Genomic DNA, 25,107 nt, shown 5'->3' with positions numbered 1-25,107 from the left:
ATTACTCTGTTCTATAACATATACGTACTTATATTTCAAGCATATCACATGTCTGATGTGATTTCTGAGGGCAAATCAACTTGATTTATTTCTGTATCCATAAGCTACAGCATAGAAGTCTATACATAAATAATGTACAGTAAATGCATGTTTAATTGCAATAAATCTAGTTCTTATTTTTTTGTTACCTTATCAGTAATTATCTTTCTTTTCCATTTTTTTCTTAAAATAAACATTTTATTGGGTCATTTCATTTATGTTCCATTTAAAGTAAAACCTGTGCTTTTTTTCAGATCTGATGCCCCTGATATATGTGGAACTGGGATGTGATTTTTTAAGGTTATACCCCATTTATAGTTATTATAAAATATTGGCTACATTCCCCATGTTGAACAATATATCCTTGTAGCTTATTTTATACCGAATAGTTTATACCTCTTAATCCCCTACCCCTATATTACCCCTCCCCTCTTCCCTCTCCCCACCGGTAACCACTAATTTGTTCTCTATTTCTCTGAGTCTGCTTCTCTTTTGTTATATTCACTAATTTGTTGTATTTTTTTGGATTCCATATATGTGATATCACACAGTATTTGCCTTTCTCTGCTTGACTTATTTCACTTAGCAGTCTACTCCTTATTATTTCACAACTCATACACTAATTCAGCAAACATTCTTTGCTCTCCAGTAACATAAGGTCCTATCCCCTAGGCCTTGGAGACATAAATAGGAATGAACACAATTCCTGCCCTCAAGGTGTTCACCATCTACCTATATCCCACATACAAACTACTGAAGTACCATGTGATCAGAAACTGCTAGGACACACAAATGAAGATTTGACAAATAAACACTGACCGTGGAGCACAGACTCAGGATCTGCCACCGCCCATCAACAAGAGATCAAGACCCACACTCCTTACGTCTGAATCGGCCCCCAAAAGAGATCAGTGCTTAAATTATTACCGGCACTCTATCTTCCCATCACCTGAAACGTGTCTTACAGCATAATGGTTTAAAACTTGAATCCTAGAGCCAGACAGCCTGCCACTTGTCATCTCTGTGACCTTGGGCAAATCACTTAACCTCATTGTGAATCGGTCTCCTCCTCTCCAAAAAGAGGGTAATAAGAGCACCCACTTTATCAGATTATTGTGAGTATTAAATGAATTAACATCTATAAAGTGCTGAGAACAGACCTGACACATAGAATCAGCTAGTTTTATTATGAGTCCTACACTGAACTCATCCCTCCAGAAATGCTTTGGAGCTCTTTTTCCCTTGAAGTGTATAAATTTATTTCAAACTAAAAATTCTGGAAAAGAAGAAACAGAATGATCCTTTTCCTTTAATAATCAGAAAGGTGCACACTTTAGATCTCACTGGGATGGAAAGAAGTCTGCATGTTGATTATAGTGGACACCTGTTAGGTTGTCTCCCAATCTTACCTGGTTCTCCTCAGCTGATAATAAACGCTCCCAACCACGCAAGTGGATCTCATCCCCTCTGCTTTTACCATATGACCCCACAGTTAACAGGTCCAGGACAAGGCACCACATTAGAATTGGCTAACCCAACCTTTTCCTTAGGAACTTGGAGATGAGGCTGGTTCCGTGATATGTTCTCAGAAGCCGCTGACGGCCATACGCTGCTCCTGTGGACTGGTCCGGGGGTGGGAGGAGGGACAAGAGAAGGAAGAGAGAATGGGGCTTCGAGACCAAGAGGGGTCCAGGTGCTGAGCCGGTCCTGGTACCACTGTTTCAAGGCCAGCTGTAACCCTGCCTTTGAGATCTGCCAGGCATTGCTGATCATTTATTTGCTCAAGCTACCTCTGGTCACAATCATTGCTAAAGTAACAAACAAATGGAAACAAATTTCTATATTCTAATAATGCTGTTTCAACAGAAGATAAAAGTTAATTTTCTAAGATCTAAGACGGAACACATGCAGAAGTCTGTGATCACAGATCATTACCCAAAGCTATATTTATGACCCTTTAATCCATGAAAAAGAGCCTTCAGTCATTAATCTGAAATCACAAAATGCAGGCCAAGCTTGCTATCGGTCACCTCCATGATGAAGATGCCTCTTCCTTCTGAATGGGTAATGACAACCAGCATTACACAGAACGGAAAAAATAAACACCAGACTGTCAACAGGAGTTTCATTAACCAACCTACGTGAAGGTCATTAGTCTGCTTGCAAAACTCTTCATAATCCTGCTCAAAATCCATTTTCCGCTGGTCTAAGAAATTATATTCCTTTCCCTTTATGGTGGCAACAATACCCTGAAATGTTATGAAAGAAATAAGACAATATTTCAATATTCTTGCATTACTTAGGTAAATATGACCTTTAAATATAGAACCTGTGCAATCATTCCCCAAAAATCAATTTAAGAGGAGCCTTATTTCTTTAATTATTCTCATTGCTTCATGTGTATTACAGGTAGTATAATATTGCCGAATGCATTCAAATACATAATTTTGAAAGCATTTTCATGAGACTTTATGTATTTCTGAAGAAAAATATCAAATAAAAACCTCACCTGAAAATTAGGAAAGATGTTCTGTCTAAAAATTTCTTACAAATTACATCAGAAGTAATGAAAAAGAAAAAGAAGCCCAGGGAACTTCCCTAGTGGCCCAGTGGTAAAGAATCCACCTTGCAATGCAAGGGACGCACGTTCAATCCCTGGTGGGGAACCAAGATCCCACATGCCGCGACGCAACTAAGCCCTCATGCCACAACTACTGAGCTCACGTGCCTCAGCTAGAGAGCTTGCATGCCACAACTACAGAGCCCATGCACCCTGGAGCCTGCACGCCACAACTAGAGAAAGAGAAAACCCGCACACAACAACTAGAGAGAAGCCCGTGCGCCTCAAGGGAAGAGCAAGGGAAGATCCCGCATGCCTCAACGAAGATCCCATGTGCTGCAACTAAGACCTGACGCAGCCGAAAGAAAGGAAGGGAGGGAGGGAGGGAGGGAGGGAGGAAGGAAGCAAGCAAGCAAGCCCAAAGTAGAATTTACTAAAATATTTTTCATTGAAAAGTTTGTCTTCTCAGAAAATAAATAAGACTTTAACAGAATACAAACAACTTAGGAAGAACACAGTTATAACATCTGCAGATGAAAAACTATCCTCCAAGCCTCAAATGTCCTAAATAAAATATCAAACCATAATCTACTATTTAAAGAATCTCTAGAATTAATTGCTTCCTCCAAAGCTGCAGTCTGTGACTATAACAGTGCAAATTAGGAAACTCATCTTCTTGAAAATACTATTATCCAAAGTTCTGTTTGCTCTGAATAATGAGCTCTAATGCTCTGTGATCATTCTTAACCAGGTACTAAGCCGTTCTCAAACTCGGTGCCCGCACTGTTGATACAGGCCTATAATCTTTATGAAGAATGTTGGGCCAGCTTCCACAAACGCTTCTTCAAAGATATTTCCATTTAAACATCACCTCAAGTGTCTCAATAGACAAGAGTGTATAAGCTGCATAACTTCTTGAATCAAGTTTACAAGTTAAAACAACCTACTCTTTCATGCCGTATAACTACAAAATTAGGTCTATTCAGAAATTGTGTATATATAATGTTATAATGCTACCCATCATGTTATAGGAAATGTGTAAAAGAAGTATGGAAAAGCTACATTCCTACATTTTAAAGTTATATTTTAAAAGATTTGCGGCCCTTAGAAAATTCTGCTTTGTGATTGGATTTAATGGTCACTTAAGAGTATTAAGTAAATAAGCTGATTAATCATGACCTTTAAACCAACTAATCAAACTCAATCTACTAAATCATTTACTTGACAGATATTTATTGCACACCTATTATATGCCAGCAAACTTGGAAGATACAGAAATGAACAGAACAAAGAAACATCCCTGCCCTCGGGAATTTACATCCTCGGTCGGGGAGAGAGGGTGGGAATCTATATAAGTCACAAATAAATGAACAGGATAATTGCAGACAGTGAAAAAATAAGTAACATAGAGTGACTGAGGTGAAACAGAGCTCAAGGAAAACTTAATTGAGAGGGTCATTTAAATCAAGATCTAGAGGCCAAGGAGAAAATAACCATGTGATGATTCAGAGGCAGAACTTTCTATATATATATAGAAAAGTTTTTTTCTTTTTCTCTCCCCAAATCTGATATACTCAGGAAATGAAAAGATTTCTTATATAGACCTAAACTTTTAGAGTAGAAAAATCAATGAGTGACAGTAAATTATATGATCCTTTTCAAATTCAAGTACAAAAAAAAATTAAGGTTTAGTGGCACTGTCCCCAAACAAGAAAAAACTGACTATATCCACATTAAAAATGCAAAGCACATCGTGTTTGCAAATTGTTTTTTAAAAATCTTCGAAACATTAGATCCCTGTGCCCACTTTAAAAACTAAGATTAGTTACACATATATCCTTACAACATAAAGCTGTCAAAAGTCGAAATAATTAAGAATAGTAGAGCTAGGGCTTCCCTGGGGGTGCAGTGGTTGAGAGTCCGCCTGCTGATGCAGGGGACATAGGTTCGTGCCTGGGTCCAGGAAGATCCCACATGCCGCGGAGTGGCTGGGCCCGTGAGCCATTGCCGCTGGGCCTGCGTGACCGGAGCCCGTGCTCCACAAGGGGAGAGGCCATAACAGTGAGAGGCCCACGTACCGCAAAAAAAAAAAAAATAGTAGAGCTAAAATAAAATCCAATCCCTATTATTTTTTTAACATGAGTCCATATAAATGCTTAACTGCAGATATAATCAGATACCAACCACTCAGAACTCAGGGTCAACGAGAGACTGACACGCAGTATATGCTTGATGAAATATTTCTTGCATGAATAAATGAAATACTAAGTTATATTTAAACATTTTTCTTGTGCTACTAATGAAAACGCTTTTGCTAATGATGATTAATTTTAGGCTATAGGGAAGTCATTCTCATAATCACATAGCTGAAAAGAATATATTAGCACCATTACACAATTCTCAAATAGATTTAACTTCTTTATTGTTTAAGGGCCATGAGCTTATCTTTTACATTAGAGACTGATTATTTAAAGCTTTCTGAATACAGTCATTTGCATAACACATTAACGTTTTATTATGGATAAGGGTAGCAAATTTAGTTTTGAAAACAGTACCTGGTATTTAGTGACCATGTTTTCCAGTCCTTCAATCTTAGAATCTTCTAGGACTGAATATGTCTTGAAGGTAGTAAAGATGTCCATTATCTTGGCAAGACGTCTGTGGAAAGTTTCAAATTTTCCAAAAATATACATCTCACTGAATTCAAATTGTTTTTCATTTGGATCTTGTTTAAGCTTTTGTTTGGTCTTGTGAAAGCAGTGCTGGTATTCCTTAAAGTAAAAACCAAAATACAAGAAAGGGAACACAACAAAGATATCAACCTTATTCTCTTAAGTGAAAGCGACAGCAAATTTAGGGTGGAATTACAAAACCTTTCAGTTTCATGCCTCTGTAGCTACTCCTTCATCAGCCTGGGATGTCATCTTTTCCCATCCCCCAACCTAGCAAACTCTTAATTTTTTTTTTTTTTTTTTTTCTTTTTGGCCACATGGCATACGGAACTTCCCTGACCAGGGATCAAACCCATGCACCCTGCGTTGGAAACGTGGAGTCCTAACCACTGGACCACCAGGGAAGTTCAAACTCCTAATTATTCATAAGGTGACTCAAAGATGCAGCCTTTCCCCCTGGGTCCCACTGTGTTAGTAGAAGCTTAACTCTTTGTGTATCTCTCCATTCGTCTACAAGAAGCTTAAGGAAAACTACTTCATTTTTGTATCTCTAGTACTTAGTGTGGTGTTGGCACATAGCAGGCCCTCAAAAAGGGTAAAGTAAGTGAACACATGTGGGGGACTGATTTATTAACATTCAAGTTTTCTTAACAGTAAAAGATTACCATTCCTTTTAGCAACCACTAATATGATAACTGCTAAATGATTTAAGGTGCATTGGCAAAAAACAATGTAAAAATAATAAAAAATCTAAATATATTATCAAGTTGACGGTTACCTGCTTCAGTTTAATTGCAGATAATATTTTTTCCACAGCAACATCCTGTGGTTGGCTCCAGATCGAAGCAGTTCCATTGTTGGTAATATAGGCTTTACATGCAGATATCATCTGATTGGTCACCTGGAATTTTCCAATACAATGATGCCAAGGACATTAAGCAGTCATCAAACATAAATTAGGCTAAAGGGTCCCTAGCTCTCCTACCTCTCAGAGTATAAAATCTGTAAATAAATCTTTGGATGTATTGTTTTTCCATCACAACTATGATCAAGCACTAACCCTCTTTCTTTCCAGCTTTACTGAAGTATAATTGACGAACAAAAATTGTATATATTTAAGGTGTGCAATGTGAGCCCTGATACACATATACATAATGAAATGATTAGCAAAATCGAGTATTAACACATCCAACACTTCAGATAATTACCATTGTGTGTGTGTGTTGAGAAAACTTAAGATCTGCTCTCTTAGCAATTTTCAAGTGTACAATACAATATCAGCCATAGTCACCATGCTGTACATTAGGTCCCAGAACTCAGTCACCTTATAACTCAAAGTCTGTAGCCTTTAACCCACATCTCCCCATGTTCCACACTCCCCCAGACCCTGGCAACCACCATTTTACTCTCTGCTTCTATTTGTTCAACTTTTTAAGTTCTACACATCTATTATCAAAGTCATTTGTAAAATCACAGAGCTGGAAGCACTACAGAAAATTGCCGATTCAGACCCCTGTGTTAATGCAGGATGAACATCTTAACCAACCAAGAAGGGATTCACTTCCCTACCTAAAAGCTGTCAAGAGCTTCCCCCACCCCGTCTCCTTCTTCGGCAGCCTGCTCTAAAATCTAACTCACGGTTTCCCAGTGCCATGAGACGAATTGTCCACCCTGATCATTTCACACCACCATGATCTGTAGCAGAAATGTCAAAAGCAGAAGGCAACAGAGGAAAGAGGAAAGATAATGTGTGTAACTGCCAACATTTTATTTATCCCTCCAAACTTAAAAAAAAAAAAAAAGACTTCGGAATTCTTTTGGTGATTTTTTAATAAATTAAAAGGAAAACTAGAGGTCTATACTGTAGGTATGGAATGACATGATGTCTGGGATTTGCAGTGCAAAGGTTAGGTGCAACAAAATCGGCCATGTGTTGATAGTTGATGATTGGGTGACACGTACATATACATACAATTCTCTTTCCTTTTGTACCTGCTACAAATTTTTCATAATGAAAGGTTTTTGAAAATGAGAGAAATGGTGGTTTCACAATTATGTTCCAAAATAAGCCTTGCAAATGCATGAAACTTGGAGTAATAACACAAATTGACTTTTGAGTCTTCTTCTCAGGGAATACCCCTCCCGACCCCAACATAACATTAATGTGTGAAGAAGTTGGAAGAGGGTCTTGTGGATTCCCCTCCTTTCTTCCTGAGTACGAGAGCAGAAGGAAGTTTCCCATCAAGCTCTCAAGGCTGGATGTCCCTATTCCTGGGAAGAATCATGCCTCTTACTGCATTAGTATTCACAACACAGTCCTGATGAGTCAAAAATGCCTCTATTTTAATACAACATTTAAAACTTTCGCCTTGGTAATGAAAAAGTCATTTACTTCTTAGAGACTGTTCAAAAATGGGAAAAAGCAACAATGCTCACCATAAACACTTATGAGTTAGGACATAAGGTTCAAACATCGTTATGGTTTTGGGTAGAATCATTATAATTGCTTTATGGATTACTGGAACGTTGCAAGTTGGCTCTTATTACCATGATTACTGTTCTAATAACACCAAGTAAACAACTGTGGCATCAAATAAATTTGGAGCAGTGGCACATAAAATACGAAACTGAAGATAGCCAGTTAAATATAGTTTTTCTTAATTAAAATTTACCCAATAGATAGAAATCATGTGCTAAATAAAATAAGGAAAGAAATTCTAAAAAGAATCTTTCTTTCATTTTTATTATATATAAAAAATATAAATATATATTTATATACATATATATAAATAATACAATATTTATTATATTAATTACTTTGGGAAATAATGCCTTATGATTTGCTAGAGTCAGCCTCCTCTCTCTATTGAGAGATTAAGCTTTTTTTTTTAATTGTAGGGTACATAGACATTGGATTGCACCAATGTGGTAATTTCTTTTTTAAAAAAAAAGATTTATGGGTTTTTTTAATATTTATTTATTTATTTTTGGCTGTGTTGGGTCTTAGTTGTAGCACGCAGGCTGCTCTCTAGTTGTGGCATGCAGGCTCGGTAGTTGTGGCCTGTGGGCTCTAGAGCATGCAGGCTTAGTTGCTCCATAGCATGTGGGATCTTAGTTCCCTGACCAGGGACCAAACCCGCGTCCCCTGCATTGGAAGGCGGATTCTTAACCACTGGACCACCAGGGAAGTCCCATGGTCATTTCTAATTATAAAAAAAAAAAAAAATTAACCATTGGCAAAGAAATCTAAGTGACCATGGACTCTATGCTATGCACTTACCTTTACAAACAGAGACGTGATCTTCTCAGAGGTGTTATAGTAATGAGAGATACTATAGATCATTTTAATTGCATTTATAAGTGCAGGAATAGCATCAATCATGGACATCTGGAAAACATCACAAAAGTTTTCAGGGAAACAGATATCAAACTCAGCAAAATTCCAATAGGCTAATCCTTCCTACTTCATTAGAAAAAAATTTAGGTAAAAGATTTTTATTTAAATTTTTAAAATATTATCTATCACTCCACATAAATAGAATATATTTAGGGGTAATTTTATTTTTATTATTTAGTCACACACAGTTAATCAAATTTTGTTTCAATGCAAGAAACACTAACTTTCTGTTATGGACAAGGAAGTTGTGTTAACAGTTAATTTTGTAATAAATAAAAACAGGCACATCCTAAAGTTAAAATTTAAAAAAAAGAAGAAGAAAAAGAATGAGCCAATAACTCTTCCCACAGTTATTTGAGTATAGTCCAGGATGTCAACTGCAATATTTAATAGGAAATGGAATATGCAATAAATGTTTTTAAAATATAACGTCGCATGTCCTGTCCATCTTATCTGGATAAATAGATGCTAGACAGACAGATATATGATATAAATATTATATAGAGAGAGATATAGAGAGAGAGACACAGAAGTAGATAGACAAGTATATATATATATATATAAAACTTTCTTAAGAATAAAAAGAAGTTTCTAAGACTTTTCCAACAGACTGTAATAATCACAAACCAAAACTCCACACTCAATTCAGTTAGTGCGAAAGGGTCATCAGTACACCAAGGGGGTAGAAATCTCTAACTCACAGGGTCACTACTGTACAAGGGGTCACAGCATTTCTCAAGTGTGTACAGATATTTGACATTGTCCTTTGCTTCATTAGCTGCATCAGTGATTCGAATATCCATCTCCCGCCAAGTCTAAGCACAGTACAGGGAAGAAATTTTAATGCAATTATTAATAGAGGAAATTCCACTATAACAGCTGCTAAAAGTCATCACAAGTCCCATGGGTCAGACTTGCAGTCTGCCCTATGCATCTCACATAAAACTGAATCCAGAGGGGTGGGGGGCATTGCCACACGGAAGAGCAATTTAAATTTTTTGACAACATTTTCAAAGGTATCTCTTCCAGGCCTTCTCTTAGGACATCTATTCAATAACTAGGACAAAGCCTCAAGAGGGCAGCACCTCCATTTAAACCTACACCCTTGCTCCTCCACAGACTGCTGAATCCATTTTGCACCTCACTCCCATATTGTCTGTGGTAAAGAACGGAAGGGAGCCTCCAGCCCACAGCCGGCAAGGAACTGAATCCCACCACAATCACATAAGCAACTTGGAAGCAAATCCCAGTCAGGCCTTCAGATGAGCCAACACCCTGACTGCAGCCTCAGGCTAGATCTCAAGTCAGATGCTCCCAGCTAAGCTGCACCCAAATCCCTGACCCACAGACTATGAGATAATGTTTGTTGTTTCAGGGGGCTAAGTGTTGGGGTAATTTGTTACACAGGGATATAAAACAAATACACCAGTGCTTAAAAAAAAAAAAAAAAATAGATAAGGTAAGGTTTCATTATTACTACTCCTCGTTGGTCTGAATTCATAATATACATACAATCGTGTTATTATGTTACATCTTAATGACTTGCAATGCCCTCTAATAATACACATACATACATGTACACCAGCCAACAAATACCTTTCATTCAAAGGCTATTTCCACAGTATCCAAAATTATAAAAGGACAGTATAATCCAACCTTAAAGTCGTTTTCATAGAGGTAGAATGACATTTTTCTGTTCCTAATTCCCCCAGGACATATGCATACAGAATTCTCATTCCCACTTCGGAAAGCGAAAAGCAACCTTCAGAAGTTTCGACCTGGAAGCAGCAAGCACTGCCAACACAGCCTTCACATCTGGGCTCTTCCACTGATCCAGAAGGTAGTTAAATCTAGACAGTCTTCTTTTCCAGTACTCCAACTCTGCTCGGGGCCCAAGGTCATCCGCTTCCGTCCGTAGCTGATTGCTTCCGGCAAGGACCTGCAAGTGCACAGAAGGCCCATGAACCAGTGAGTAGGGCTGGAGATATAAAAGTTATACATAAGCAAAACATAAGGAAAGAAGTGAATTCTGCTATCTGAATCGTGATATATTTTTATTCATCTGCATGCTTCAAATGAAAGCCTTTTACTGACTTAACATGTATCCATTTTTTAAATTTCAACAAAAATTTAGTTGACTCATTCTAACGGAAAACTATTTGTTAAAGGAGCTTTCATGAACTTTCGGAGGACGTGACCTCAGAAAGTTTCTTGGCTATTCACTTAGAACCTCAGAGAACAATAACCTTGGAAAGCCCTCATGCCTTCAGTTGGTTAATTTCCATTATGCTTCCTTATTGATGTAACATCCAGCTTCACTTGGGACTTTTCTGAAAATATTTATTTTAATTTTTTTTTTTTTTTTTTTTTTGCGGTACGCGGGCCTCTGACTGTTGCGGCCTCTCCCATTGCAGAGCACGGGCTCCGGACGCGCAGGCTCAGCGGCCATGGCTCACGGGCCCAGCCGCTCCGCGGCATGTGGGATCTTCCCGGACCGGGGCACGAACCCGTGTCCCCTACATCGGCAGGCGGACTCTCAACCACTGCACCACCAGGGAAGCCCTGAAAATATTTTTTTTTAAGGTTAAGTCTTGAGCTTTGTTTTGGAGGACACACTGAATTAGAAAGCTTCTTGTACTTCTACAGAGAGATTCTCTTCAAAGTAACTTACACCTTTCAGAAAAAAAACTGGCCAAGTACAGTCATTTAGTTATATAAAGTTATTTACTTTCATCTCCTAGAATTCTTACTATCTCTTAACTAATGACTATAAATTAAAATTGCATTGCACCTGTCACCTTGTTAGGGACTTGTGGTAAAATACTTAGGCAAATGGGAATGGGATGTGACATACCTTCTTCCACTGGCTGGTTCAGTAACATGGCATCTGAACTAGTCAGTGTTCAGATAGCTAGTTTCTGATGTTTCGTTTCTGAAAATTACCTGCTCTGTTTGTTTGATCCATACTTTCATACAACCTTCTATTTTTTCCAAAGTCTCAGGGTTATTAGCTAGAGTCAAGTAGTCTACAGGTTCCTTCAGGGTTTTCAGTTCAAATATGTCACACTTTTGAAGGTTCACCTAATTAAAATGAAAGTTAAATAATCAGATGATGCTATTTTAACACACACAAACACACACACTTCTGACTGATCCAAAAGGATCTTAAGGGGATTCTCTCTAGTCTAAACTATCTTGCTTCCTGAGAAATGTCCTTGAAAACACAGTGAGACATATTGCATTGAGCACACCAGTAGAGGTGATTGGTTCTGAGGTCAAATTTTGGGTCAAAAAAAAAAACACCAAACAGTGAACTAGAGAGAGAGAGAGAGACATAATATCACAGAATTTGAGAATTGATAGGGAACTTGGAAATTAAGTAGTCAACTCATGAAACCAAAGAAAGTGGGGGGCCTTCAAAAAAATTGACTGGGGGGGAGGGGTAATTCTAATCTATCATATTCTTTTTGGAAACTAACCAGAGGAAAAGACGTTCATGTCCTTATCCAAAAACTTCCTTATGGTTAGCAAGTTCAATGGCAAATACACAGATTCATTTCAGGAGGGAGGGGTGGAGAGGGGTAGGAAAAGAGGTGTGTTGGATTTTGACTTGACAAAGAAACCTAGGATATTTTTAAACACACATAACCCCAAAACACCTCAATATTTGATGAGGACATTTTCCTTCTGGTAAGAGTGCACCTGGCCCTGTGAGTCTCTCAATTGAGGTCTCAGCGCCCCACTCCTCACTCCTGACAGACACTGCACCCTCCGTCTGCCACACCTCCTGGACCTCTCCTTGGTTTTACAGGGGAGGCTTCCAGGCTTCATGAAGTGGCACTGCCTGTCTCCTGTGTGAGGTTCCATCCCACATTTTTTAAAACCTCTACCGCAGTATGAAGTGGAACCATATGAAAACACTACTCTTTTCAGTAGAACAACTATTTAATTTGGTTCAACTTGCATTTAGGATGGCCTACATCATAGTTAATTGCAAATAGAGCTCAGATGTTAGCTGGAATCATCCTGCCCCTGTCTGGATAACATTTAGTCAACTCCCCCATCCCACATCCTTTAGAAGACCTATAGCATCCCTCCCTGCCAATATCCCAATAGGTCCCAAAAGTTCTCAGTATTCCCTGGAGAGCAGTGAACGTTACACTGCCATTGGTCTAATGGGATCCATTTCTCTATCTCCCACTCATGCCTGCCCTGGGCTGTCATCTATCACGGTTTTGTATCCACCACCATCTACCCCAGGTAATCACTAACACAGGTTTACTGTAGGTGGCACAAATTTTATTGAAGCTAAATCCTGAAAATGCCAAACTGATTCTTAAAGGCCCTTTTGCTCACTGGCTGGACAACAGGACCCAACCCACTCTCTCTAGATACATCAATTCGTCTCTCCTTCTCCCTCCTCTTCAAGACTTCCTCCCATCCCTACCCACCATCACCCCCCCATCTTCCCCCAGCACAACCACCCCCCCTCACACACACACACACACACACACCACACACACACACACACACATACCACACACACCACACTCTGGGTCCAAATTCCTTTCCTTCTAGGCTGCAGAGCAATACCAGAAGCACTTCATACTCTTCTCTTTGCAGTCCAACATCTGACATGACAGAGTAAAACCCTCCATTGCGGCCAACATTTCTTTGGAACCCCTAATGCACTCATCACTCCAAATTATAGGAATTTAAATCTAGTCACCGCCACCTCTTCAGGGGGCAACAAAAACACCCACAAAATATTTTCCAGATTTGCAAGTAGTGGAATCAAGACCCTCTAAGAGAAGTATTACACACTTACATATTGTTCACCATCAGATAATGTTTGAAGGAATAACATGTTTGTTCTTACCTTCTCCTTCAAACTCTCCTGTGCACTGACCAGGACACTCACGAAGCCTTCCAGGGAGCCCAGGAACTCCTGCTGAAGGCTGGAGGCTTCCGGAAGGCCCTCGAGCTCACCCCAGCCGTGGCTTGTGGCCCTGAGAGCAGGAATGAAGATGTCCGACAGCAGACGTCTCACACTGTTGAGCAAACCCCCGTCTGCAGTGTCAAGCATGTTGAAGCTCACCTCCTGCAAAACAATCGGGAAAACCTTTATGGTAAAAATTATCTTCAACCGTAACCTAGCTACTGAGTCATTTCTGATGGTGTTCATTAACCAAATGTCCTATGGGAATAAATGAAGACCAACCAAATGAGAAAAGCAAAGGCTGTTTATTCAGAGCAAGAATTGATTCCTTGCAATAGCAAGGGAGTCGGCCACCATCACTTGCATTTCAGCAGAGACTCAAAAGCAGGCAGAGGAGTGGGAACGCTTCCTAGTGGAGAAAAGGGAGGCTCAGGTGGGCCCTGAGGGGAGGTTGTTGGCCTGGGGAAGCTGAAGGTGGGCTCACTAGAAGCAGGGCATCCTATGTGATTGGTTAAGGGTGCACATTTGGCCTTCTCTGGTTGGCCCCAAGGAAGTATGTTGAAAGTACAGACAAAAATTGAGGCTGGCAGTCATGAATCAAGTCCTGGCCATTTTGACCAATTGTTAGAGGAGTTATTAATTCATTTCCTAGCTGGCTTCCTACCAGGCTGACACAGCGGTCTGGCTACCTGTGTTGTTTATTGCAGGTAAGGGAGGTTGATTTCCTGAGCAGATTGCTGCAGGCTGTCAGTCAAAGTCTTTTGGTAGATGGTCTGTTTGTATATTGTCTCTTGATCCAGTAAATTATTATTTTGACACCTAGTTAAGACTTAAGCTTTATACTCTTCTAAATTTCAATCATCAAATAAAAGCATGGGGTGACTTCCCTGGTGGTCCAGTGGTTAAGACTCTGCGCTCCCAATGCAGGGATCCCAGGTTCGATCCCTGGTCAGGGAATTAGATCCCACATCCATGCTGCAACTAAAGATCCCGCATGCCACAACTAAGACCCAGCACAGCCAAATAAATAAATTTAAAAAATAAAAGCATGGGGACTTCCCTGGTGGCACAGTGGTTAAGAATCCACCTGCCAATGCAGGGGACATGGGTTCAATCCCTGGTCCAGGAAGATCTCACATGCCGCGGAGCAACTAAGCTCGTGCACCACAACTATTGAGCCCATGAGCCACAACTACTGAAGCCCACGCGCCTAGAGCCTGTGCAGCACAACGAAGAGTAGCCGCCGCTCACTGCAACTGGAGAAAGCCCGTGCCCAGCAACGAAGACCCAACGCACCAAAATAAATAAATAAATAATTTTTTAAAAAGATTTTAAAATAAATAAAAATAAAAGCAGAAATAAGTAGAATACCAGATGTTTACCAGTTTATTTGCTGCAAGCAGATAAAGCACCCATTGAAGGAAGGGGAGACTTGTACAGATGCATTTTATTTTGCAAAAAAAAAATAAAGTTATACAGAAGACCCTTGAGTAATGCTGGGGTTACGGGCTCCCACCCTACGAGCAGTTGGAAAATCTGGGTGTAACATATAGCCAGCCCTCCAGATCCGCAGTTTCTTATCCCTGGTTTCGCATCCTCGGATTCAGCCGTGGACCATATAGTACTGTAGTATTTACTACTGAAAAAAATCCATGTATAAATGGACCCACACGATTCAAACCTGTGTTGTTCAAGGGTGTATCCGCTGTAATAAATCTTATTTTAAATGTAAGAAATATGCCATTAAGTAAATGAGGTAGAGGAATTGTTTTTAAAAGGAAAGACCTCACTGTTTTACACACACTCACAGATACAACGTTATATCAATTTTTGTTAATAAATTGAATATTAAGTCCTCTTACTCAACAGATTTTAAGGAACTGTCCTCTTAATTGCTCGCTTTTAGTGCTTTTAAAATATTTCTTTGAAAGTAGTTTTAAATACTTAATATGATGGTTGTTTCCATGGGAAGGGATATTTTGGTAGAATTTATGTGATTTTTGGTAATTTGGGATAAAGGACTGCTGTTGCCTCTTACCTGATGAATGTTCTCAGGGGTGATGGGTCTGGAAGGGTTGGTCCTGATGAAGAACACACAAACCCCAGTAAGAGCAACATCTTTTCCCTCCGTCACGAACACCTTAGGTTTTTTAATCTTTCCAGAAATACGATTTATTCCTCCTGGAGAGCCAAGTTGCCCTACAAATGCAAAAGAATTTTAGTTTTACGAATACTGTTTCCATGTGGTCGCCTCTTAGAATGAAGTTTCCTTGTTAAAATATTGATATGTTGACTCAGCCACGTGCCCTAGAAGTTCCACCTCTTGGACAACCTCGAGCCTGAGGCCTAAAGGGATCCTAAAAGGATCTTCTTTATCATGGTGATCATTTTACAATGGACGAAAATATCAAATCCCTGCACTGTACACCTGAAACTAATCTAATATTGTAAGTCAATTATATGTCAATAAAATAAATAAAAAAGTAAATAAAAGGATCTGCTCGACTGCAGACCGCAGTTCATTTCAAAACTGTTCCTCCAGGCAAAAACCGGAATGGAAGAAACCGGAGTAAGACAGTTTGGTCCAGAGCAGCTTCTTGCTGGAGCTACGAAAGTCATCATTCATGGGAGAAAGGGTGAGGAAGGAGACAGCATCTATTGGCGTGTGTCCTGTGTCAGGCCCTCTGCTTGGCACCGTGTCTACATTATTAAAACTCCCTACAACCCTGAGAGCAGCGGTGACCCGCGCCAAGTCACACACCAACAGAGCCGACATCAAAAACCTGTTCTGACTACAGAACTCCAGAACCTCTACCTCCTGCTGTCCTGGTCCAGCTGGCCCTGCAGTATCGCTAGAGTCAGGAGGCTGCTGTAGCGGTAGGACGGCATAGGGATGGGTGACGTGGGCTCTGCAGTCAGTCTCCCGGGGTTTCCATCTCGGGCTGAGCTTCCGAGCCACGTGACCTGGAGCAAGTTACTTAATCTTTCTGTGCCTCAGTCTTCCCATCTGAGCAAGGCCCAGAGAACGCCAGGCCAGTCAGCTCACGACAGATGTCAGTCAAGTAAAACCTTGGCCGCTACCTCTTAGCTGTAATCTCTGCCCTGCCTCAAGCCTGACTCAGTCAGAAACTATGATTAACATGATTGGGCAAGGGGTGGAAGGAGAAGTTGAGGGAGAAAAGGAGACCCAAGGCTCCTCCACCACTGCAAACACTGACCTTCAGAGGGCCCTGCTGCAAGGGTGTTGGGGGATGGAAGGAAGGGGGAGGGCCAAGAGTAGAGAAGATTTAACTTTAGATCGACTAGTTTTGATCAACTGGATATTTTTAGCTTCTGAATTGAGACTGTGTTTGTAATTGGAAACAACCATGGGCACTTTTCTTATCTAAGAATATCTAGAAAACTTCATGGGGTTGTCTGGATTTCAATTCAAGGTCAGAAAAAAAGGTACTCCTATCGAAAAGGTTTAAAGGGAGAGTGGGAAACAAGAACAAGCTTGCATTTGCGTTTACGTCCATGAATCTTTCTTACTCAATGTAAGACTGACACACAAAGGCCAGCTTCACCCAGTGTCGTTCACGGGTGAACTTATTCACCTGAGCTTATGTTTTGCAATCTGGGATATAATTTAAAATTTTCGTCTTCTGATTTTTTCACTCAAAATGTAGTGCCCTTTCTGACCACAAAACATAAAACAGATAATTTTGGGAAAATGCCAGGCACTTATGCGTGCATAATTTCCTCAGTTTTTAAACAAAAACCATGGTCACACTGTATGCCAAGAGCGATAACGATTTTCCTTTTCTTCCAAGAGGTCATAAAGGGGTTGACCCTACATAGGATTTTAATATAATCATAATACATTTGTTTATGTCCCTAGTTTGGCTTTAAAATTGCATTAATTCACATAAAAGTAGAATGGGATATGCCAGTTGAACCCACATGAAGATTTGCAAGTTTTTCTTAAGTGAAAATGGCTAAACTTGTCATTCAATATTATTCCTTTGAATCACAGTCAGCAGAAAATGAACATGATATGATATTTAACTAAAAAACTACTGTTACTGGCAACAATTCCTATGCTAAAAAGAAATAGAAAAGAAGCAGATGCCCAAAAGAAGTTCTAGAACATAACTGCACAGAACGCGCTAACATGTAAGGAAGGGAAGTCTCAAAATGTAAATCATTTTATTATTCTCCAGTCGCCAGCACAGCCTGAAAAGGAAAACAAAATATCCCAAATAAAGTTAGAACAACCAGGCTACATACCCACTACCATTTGTCCTTTGCTTGGGGTGAAAACAGAACCTGTTCCATTGGGCTTCACCCACCACACCTCACCACTCCCCACCCGTCCCACCCGCCAAGGTAAAAGTGGTCAGTGCTCCCAGTGGCCTCCTGCTTCATGCCATACGTGGATCAATCTAACAACACATTTCTGGGTTATGTCACATCAAATTTAAATACCTGTTTCCGCTACCTCCACATCCTGATAGTAAAACATGAGGTGACGAAGACCTCCACCAGCAAAAAGCTGATCGATTCTTTCAATCTGGGAAAAAGGAAAGGCAAAGTAATGACTGAATCAGAAACCACGTTTAAATCAGCAGTTACTATCATCTTTCTTATCTGCATAGGACTTCAGCAAACCATAGAGAAAGGATCATATCTTTTTAACATAAAACCATGAAAGACTAAATATCTTACCACAGTAAAGACTAAATTCACAGAAGTGCATTGATTAATCATAAAAATATTTGTGGCATACACACATTTGAAAAAGACTGTCTCTCCATATTGGCTGATTTCCTGAAGTGCTGAGCTGTTAAAGGCAGATATAAATACAGATGAGTGTCGGGCTTCCCTGGTGGCGCAGTGGTTGGGAGTCCGCCTGCAGATGCAGGGGACGCGGGTTCGTGCTCCGGTCCGGGAAGACCCCACATGCCGCGGAGTGGCTGGGCCCGTGAGCCATGGCCGCTGAGCCTGTGCGTCCGGAGCCTGTGCTCCGCAACGGGAGAGGCCACAACAGTGAGAGGCCCGGGTACCGCAAAAAAAAAACAAAAAAAAACCCTCCCTCCCCGCCCTCTCCCCACCTTCTCCCCACCTTCTGGCTCAGTAAGCCTGATACAGGATGTTGTCTTTAAGCCTTCCGGGTCCTGACATTTCTGGGTCCTGAATACGGCATAGAGTGTGACTTGGGATTCCTACAGTTCAGAGCTTTTATTCAGTTATTTCACCTGCATTATCCCAAATCCAATTGTCTCTCCACGCCTGAATCAGCCGTGTGAACTTGTCTCCTTCTATGCCTCCTTTGGGGGGCATAATTTTATCTACTTCCTGGTATTACCAAGATTAAATGGGATAATAGATAAAAATCAGCACAGAGACTGACATATGGTAAATATTCAATAAATGTTAGCTATGAGGAGGAGAAAAAGGAAAAGGACATTTCCTCAACTCTTAATTGATTCATTCTGTAGTTTAACTATTTTAGTGTTATCCACCCTGAATTGGTCCACTGACCCCAATTAACCCTACCCAAGTGGCACTGCAGGAAGGGATAAAGCCAGTAGAGGGCTACAGCCAGCTCGTACAGGCTTGGGACAGCCAACTGACCACAACTCCTCCCAACTCGGTGTTTAGTAACATCATGTTGGTCGTTTGGAATCAGCCATGGTGGGAATATTTACTCCACAGAATCAGGAAACGCTCAAACTAGTGCCTTCCTTTCCCCTTGCCCAAAGCTGGTTGTCAAACCTTTACAAGCCTATCACTAAAAAGTATCATCAACAATGTGACATCCCTGTCAACAAAAAGGGCTTCCTTCCTTTCTTCTCTTTATTTCTTTTTTAATGCCTAAAAAGTTTAAAAAAAAAAAAAAAAAAAAAACTTCAGGGAACATCACAGCTCCTGGAATGCCTTCCTCCCTGCCCAGGAAACTGTATCTTCCCGTATCTTGGTCTCCCCACCAACTAAATCACGCCCCAGGCTTTGGAGGGATATCAGGGCAGAAGATGGAAGTCAGGTCAGGAACAAAAGAAACCAGTTCAGCTGCCGAATCAAAGCCAAAGCCAGAAAAGTATGGCACATTTAATCTCCCAGGCTAGAACGGGATAAACTCAAAAACAAAGAAAAACAAAAACAAGATAAATCAGCAGCTGAGATGAGATTCTGTTCTCTAACCTCAGGTTCCAAAATGGTGCCTGAGCCCAGCTTCACTGGATGTAGAGAGACACAGACATCACTGTCAGAATGTCAATTCTAAATACCCCACTCAACATGGAGAGCTGGAGAGCCCAAGCTCATTCTGCCACCACCCATACCAAGCCAGAATAGGGTCCTGAGCATGTTGAAACAGACACCCTTCCCTAAGGCCCAGCACAGACCCTGCCACAGGACAACGCCAGCTGTGCCCTCCATAATCAAGTCAGTGAGAAGTCAAATGCATCGCACCTGATTCCGCTCTAGAATGGCATCCTCCACTTCGGTTTTGTTGAGGTCCACACAGGAAGCTACAATCGCAAATAAGTAGTCATGTCTCCCATCCAGACGAGCCCGCTTGGCTTCCTTCTCTTCCTTCAATCTTTGCTACAAGAAGGGAAGAAAAACGTTATGTGGCAACTGCTGTTCTCAAATGGATTCATTCTGTAATCATTTCATACTACTGGTGCTTTTTCAAGTCTTGGGTATTCAGATAACAGCTTAATGGTACCAGTTTTTAGGTACTATCTTCTGTTTTTAGAAATAATGTTATTTCTATTATGAAAATAAGATGTGCTCATTGTTTTGAAATTACATAACACAGATAAGCCAAAAGTAGAAATAAAAATCATCTGCCAGCCAGACAGTATTACCGTTAACATTTTGTTCCAAATCTTTACAGACTTAATTTTACCCATATATAAGTATTCAACAGACACACACCAAAATCAAAAAGATCTCCACTTTTGTAAACATTTCCTAGGCTGCTAAAGTAATACTTATTCTTGTACACTATCTCCTATGTTTCTTGTTTGTCTACAGGTTCATATCTGGTTTTGAAATTAATTTCTGAATACCAGTGCTTAATTTTTACCTGTTGACTGTTCATTACAATAACAAAGCAAGTTCACTGTAACCAACATTGGCAGTTTGAAGCATATCTTTCCATATGTGCTCTGTTCATACAAACATGTGCAAACATATATACACATTTCTATTTATATATAGTATAAAATTTTTTCATGCATTTTTCCCTTAATAATACATCACAGACTTCTTTTTAGTTTAGTACAGACCACTCCAACTCCTGTAATAGCTGCAAAATATTCAACAATATGGACGTACCATAATCAACCATTTTACCATTGGCGGATATTCAACTTCTAGTTCATTTTTTGAATTAAGGGCATTATCTTTAATGCTAGCCAGTAGCTCCTGCTAGGTAGCCCCTCTGGATCCTTTCTTGTATTCAACAGTTACTGAACCTCAAATATGTACAAGCACTCTAGAGGTAAACACTACCCAGTGACCTCAAAAAAACTCATAGCCTGGTTGGCAGAATGTAAGCAGAAAATGTAAATATGAGAGGATGGCATTATGGTTGCTACAGGGGCATCAGATTTATGCAGGGGCATTAATGGGTCTTCAGAGAAGGAGCTGAAGGGAGGATTCCCCCTCTAGCCCAGGGCTGAAGAGGGGTGGAGGTACAGGAAAAGTTTCAGGAAGAGGTGGCTTGAGCTCGAGTTGAAGGAGAGTTGGCCACATTCCCTGGGATAGAGGCATTTCTGCACATGCAGAGGCCAAAAGACATAAGAAAGCTTAGCATGTCTGGAAACCACAAGGCAGCCAGGGTGGCTGAACTGAAAATAACTAGAAAGGCATAATAGGAGGGACTTCCCTAGCGGTCCAGTGGTTAAGACTCTATGCTTCCACTGCAGGGGCACAGGTTCAATCCCTGGTTGGGGAATTAAGATCCCACATGCCATGCAGCGAGGCCAAAAAAAAAAAAAAAGAAAAAAGGCGTAATAGGAAATGAGAAAAAAAGTCAGACCATAAAATATCTTATGGGCCATGTTAGAAAGTATAAATATTATCTGAAGTCCATGGAGAGTCACTGATGAGTTTCAAATCAGGAAAGATGTTTAGCTGTCTGTGCTGCCTCAAAACATCAGTCATTCTGAAAGCAGTACAAAAAGTGGATTGGAGGGGGCTTCCCTGGTGGCGCAGTGGATCAGAATCTGCCTGCCAATGCAGGAGACACAGGTTCGAGCGCTGGTCCAGGACGATCCCACATGCCACGGAGCAACTAAGTCCGTGCGCCACAACTACTGAGCCTGCACTCTAAAGCCCGCAAGCCGCAACTACTGAGCTCACGCACCGCAACTACTGAAGCCCACATGCCTAGAGCCTGTGCTCTGCAACAAGAGAAGCCACAGCAAGGAGAAGCCCACGCACCGCAACGAAGAGTAACCCCCGCTCGCCGCAACTAGAGAAAGCCCACGTGCAGCAACGAAGACCCAACGCGGCCAAAAATAAATAAAATTAAATCTTAAAAAAAAAAAAAAGTGGACTGGAGTGATGCAAGCCTGAAGACAGGAAGGCCAGGCAGGTGGATTGTGGCCACATTTCCCGGAGCTTGGGAAATGTCTGTCCGAGACAGACCACTGGGAATGTGGATCTGGAGCCCAAGGTGAAATTGCATTGCAGAGACAGATACAGATACTGGTTCTCAATACAGCACAATAGACAATATGGGCCAGATCTTTCCTGTAATTGTGTTTACAAGATGACTGCAGCACCCTCACAGCTCTTCTGCAATGTGGTTGTACCACTAACCTATCAAGAAATGGACTCTATATCCCCTCCTCTTGAATCTGGCTGGCCCTGTGACCAGTTTTCACCAAAAGGATGTGGGAAGAAGTGAGACTGTAAAACTTCCTAGGCTAGTCCTTAAGAGACTTTCAGCTTCTGCCTTTGCACTTGGGAATGCTCCCTCAGAACCCAGCCACCAAGCTATGAGAAGTCCAAACCCATGGAGAGACCACACGGAGAAAATCCAAGGCATTCTGGCTGACAGCCCAGAAGATCTCCTAGCTGATACCCCAGCATCAACTTTCAAACTGCCTTGGACATTCCAACCTAGTCAAGCCAACAGATGACTGCAACCCAGCCAAGGCCACATGAAACAGAAGAACCATCCAGCTGAGCCCAGCCACCCACAGAATCGAGAGAGACAATAGATAGTTGTTAAGAGATAATAGATAATTGATAACAGATAGTTAAGCCATTAGCTCTCTTACCGTTTGTTATGCAGCAGTAGGTAACAGAGTAATCCTTGTTAGAATAATTCCATTGGTTGCACAGAAAACAAATGGATTCAGACTTGAGAAAAGAATGATTGGTAAAAGAGAAATCATTCATGGAATGAATATCTCCACTTTTTTTTTTTTTTTTTTTTGGCCACACCACATGGCATGTGGGATCTTAGTTACCGGACTAGGGATCGAACCTGCACCGCCTGCATTGGAAGCATGGAGTCTTAACCACTGGACCGCCAGGGAAGTCCTATACATGAAACCTATATAATGTTATAAACCAATGTTACCTCAATAAAAATAAATTTTAAAAAATAATAAAGGTACTGAATATAAACTATTCCTTCCAGAAACTTGACTATAAAGGAAAGAAATGTGGTTACTAGTAGAAAGAGGGGAAGTTAGAGTCAAAGGAGAATTTTTTAAGATACAAAAGACTTAAGAGAAAGGAAAAAGGAAAAAGTTGGGGATTACCGAGTGATTGAAAGGCAATCGCTAGACATGTGCGATTTATGTTCTTTTTTCCAAAACTGAAGGGAGACAAATTAGTTGGGCTTGGGGGTGGGGATGCAGGGCAAGGTTAAGGTTTAAAAAAATAAACGATCTACCTACTTTTTTGCCATTTCCCTAAAAAGAGAACACACGGGTCTTGACACAAAGTATACATTCCATAAACATCAAAAAGAAGTAAATTTAAATCTCTTTTCAACCATGGCTAAAACCAGGTGAATGTCCTGTTCTTCATTTTCCACACTCTCGTCAGGGAGGAATAAAGGCTTTTCTCAGAGTGATCTTTCTGGGTTTGTACTAAATGTCTTCAGCAGCTTGAAGACATGGTAGGCAACCAGGGGAGCCAGGGATCCAGCAACAAACCAACAAGATGGCAAATGCTGGGCAGCCAAAAAGACACTAAAAAGCTATAGAACCAGGGACTTCCTTGGTGGTCCAGTTGTTAAGACTCTGCGCTCCCAGTGCAGGGGCTCTGGGTTCAATCCCTGGTCAGGGAATTAGACCCCGTATGCCGCAACTAAGACCCGGCACAGCCAAACAGATAAATATTTAAAAAAAAAAAAAAACTAGAGAACTAGAAAAGTCAGTATGTAAACCAACTGAAGGCTTCCAAAGAATCCAGAAACTTCTATAACATTCTGCCATGGCAACACATTATTCTATGACCTGATTTTACAGGGCTCCAAAGGAAAAAACTATACATTCCAGTGGAGGAAAGGAGAGATTGGCCTCTAAAACAGAACACTAATTATTCTATTTTTACGTAAATATCACAGATGAAAAAACCTTCCAAAGCAATTTTACATATAAAAGCAAATTATCAAAAAAAAAAGCAAATTATCAGAGTGTTTTTAAAGAAAATGTTTTCAAAGCTATATTCAAAAGCACGTTAAGCATTGAATATGTTCTTACATAAACTATTCTATCTCCTGATGAGTAATAGGAAGTCAACCCCAGTGCCATGTACATGAAAGAGCACAATGTTTATCAATGTCAACTTTCATTGCCTTATAGCGAGGTATGCGGGTACAATGAGGGACTTTTATTTTACTACCACAAAAAGTCAATAATGTCAAATAAATATTTGGGGATGGGATCAGTGCATTGTCACTCCCTAAACTTCAACTTGCAGCTTTCTGGCTGCCAGGGAACTGCAAGAACAAGCAGTCAGATGACTAACTGGAGGTGGCTTGTCCTGTCGCCTTTGAAACAACTAGGACACTTGGAGAGGGAGGGCAGAGTGGGATGACAAAGGCGAGAGGCGAACCATGGAATTCTTTTTTTTTTTTTTTTTTAAGGATTACGTTAAAATTGTTTTGCGTTGCATGCACAAGCACCAACTGATGGGAGTGGGGAGGGTGGCCAGAAACCTATTCAATGTCCAAGGAAATCTAGAACAGTATTTAACACATTTCTGCAACTTGGTAACAAAGAATGTTACTACCACCTTGGGATAAGACAGGGACTAATGTGCTACCTCCAAAGAAACAAGTGGTGCTTTCAAGATAGGGCAACTTCATGTACACAAACGAGCCCTGGTGCCAGAGTGGGGTCCAGACCCAGGGCTGCCATTAATTGTAAGACTTTGCATCTGTCATTTAACCATTCCAGGCTTCAGGTTCTGCAACTCTAAAATCAAAGTGTTGGACTACGCAACAGCTAAGCTCTGTTTCTTCTCTAGCATTCGGGCTGCT

At 40.6% G+C, this 25,107-nt stretch overlaps 1 protein-coding gene and 1 non-coding gene across 2 annotated transcripts in view; one reads left to right on the top strand and one right to left on the bottom strand.

Moving 5' to 3' along the window:
• The window catches only part of DNAH5 (dynein axonemal heavy chain 5), a 376,240-nt gene that overhangs the window by 181,812 nt on the left and 169,321 nt on the right, over positions 1-25,107 (bottom strand). The window contains exons 4-14 of the mRNA XM_033436578.2: positions 20,061-20,195; positions 18,075-18,159; positions 15,646-15,806; positions 13,548-13,769; positions 11,612-11,749; positions 10,431-10,607; positions 9,370-9,483; positions 8,552-8,659; positions 6,050-6,172; positions 5,155-5,370; positions 2,181-2,288 (exon numbers count right to left, since the gene is read on the bottom strand). Of these exons, the coding sequence (XP_033292469.2) occupies positions 2,181-2,288; positions 5,155-5,370; positions 6,050-6,172; positions 8,552-8,659; positions 9,370-9,483; positions 10,431-10,607; positions 11,612-11,749; positions 13,548-13,769; positions 15,646-15,806; positions 18,075-18,159; positions 20,061-20,195 (1,587 nt within the window). The remainder of the gene's footprint in view (positions 1-2,180; positions 2,289-5,154; positions 5,371-6,049; positions 6,173-8,551; positions 8,660-9,369; positions 9,484-10,430; positions 10,608-11,611; positions 11,750-13,547; positions 13,770-15,645; positions 15,807-18,074; positions 18,160-20,060; positions 20,196-25,107) is intronic.
• TRNAG-CCC (transfer RNA glycine (anticodon CCC)) lies at positions 14,492-14,564 on the top strand. The gene has a single exon. It is a non-coding gene; the product is annotated as a tRNA-Gly (tRNA).

The sequence above is a fragment of the Orcinus orca genome, chromosome 3 (genome assembly GCF_937001465.1).
Source record: "Orcinus orca chromosome 3, mOrcOrc1.1, whole genome shotgun sequence".
Lineage (NCBI taxonomy): Eukaryota > Metazoa > Chordata > Mammalia > Artiodactyla > Delphinidae > Orcinus > Orcinus orca.
Note: the sequence above shows the minus strand (reverse complement) of the source record. Positions and strands in the feature narration are given on the sequence as shown.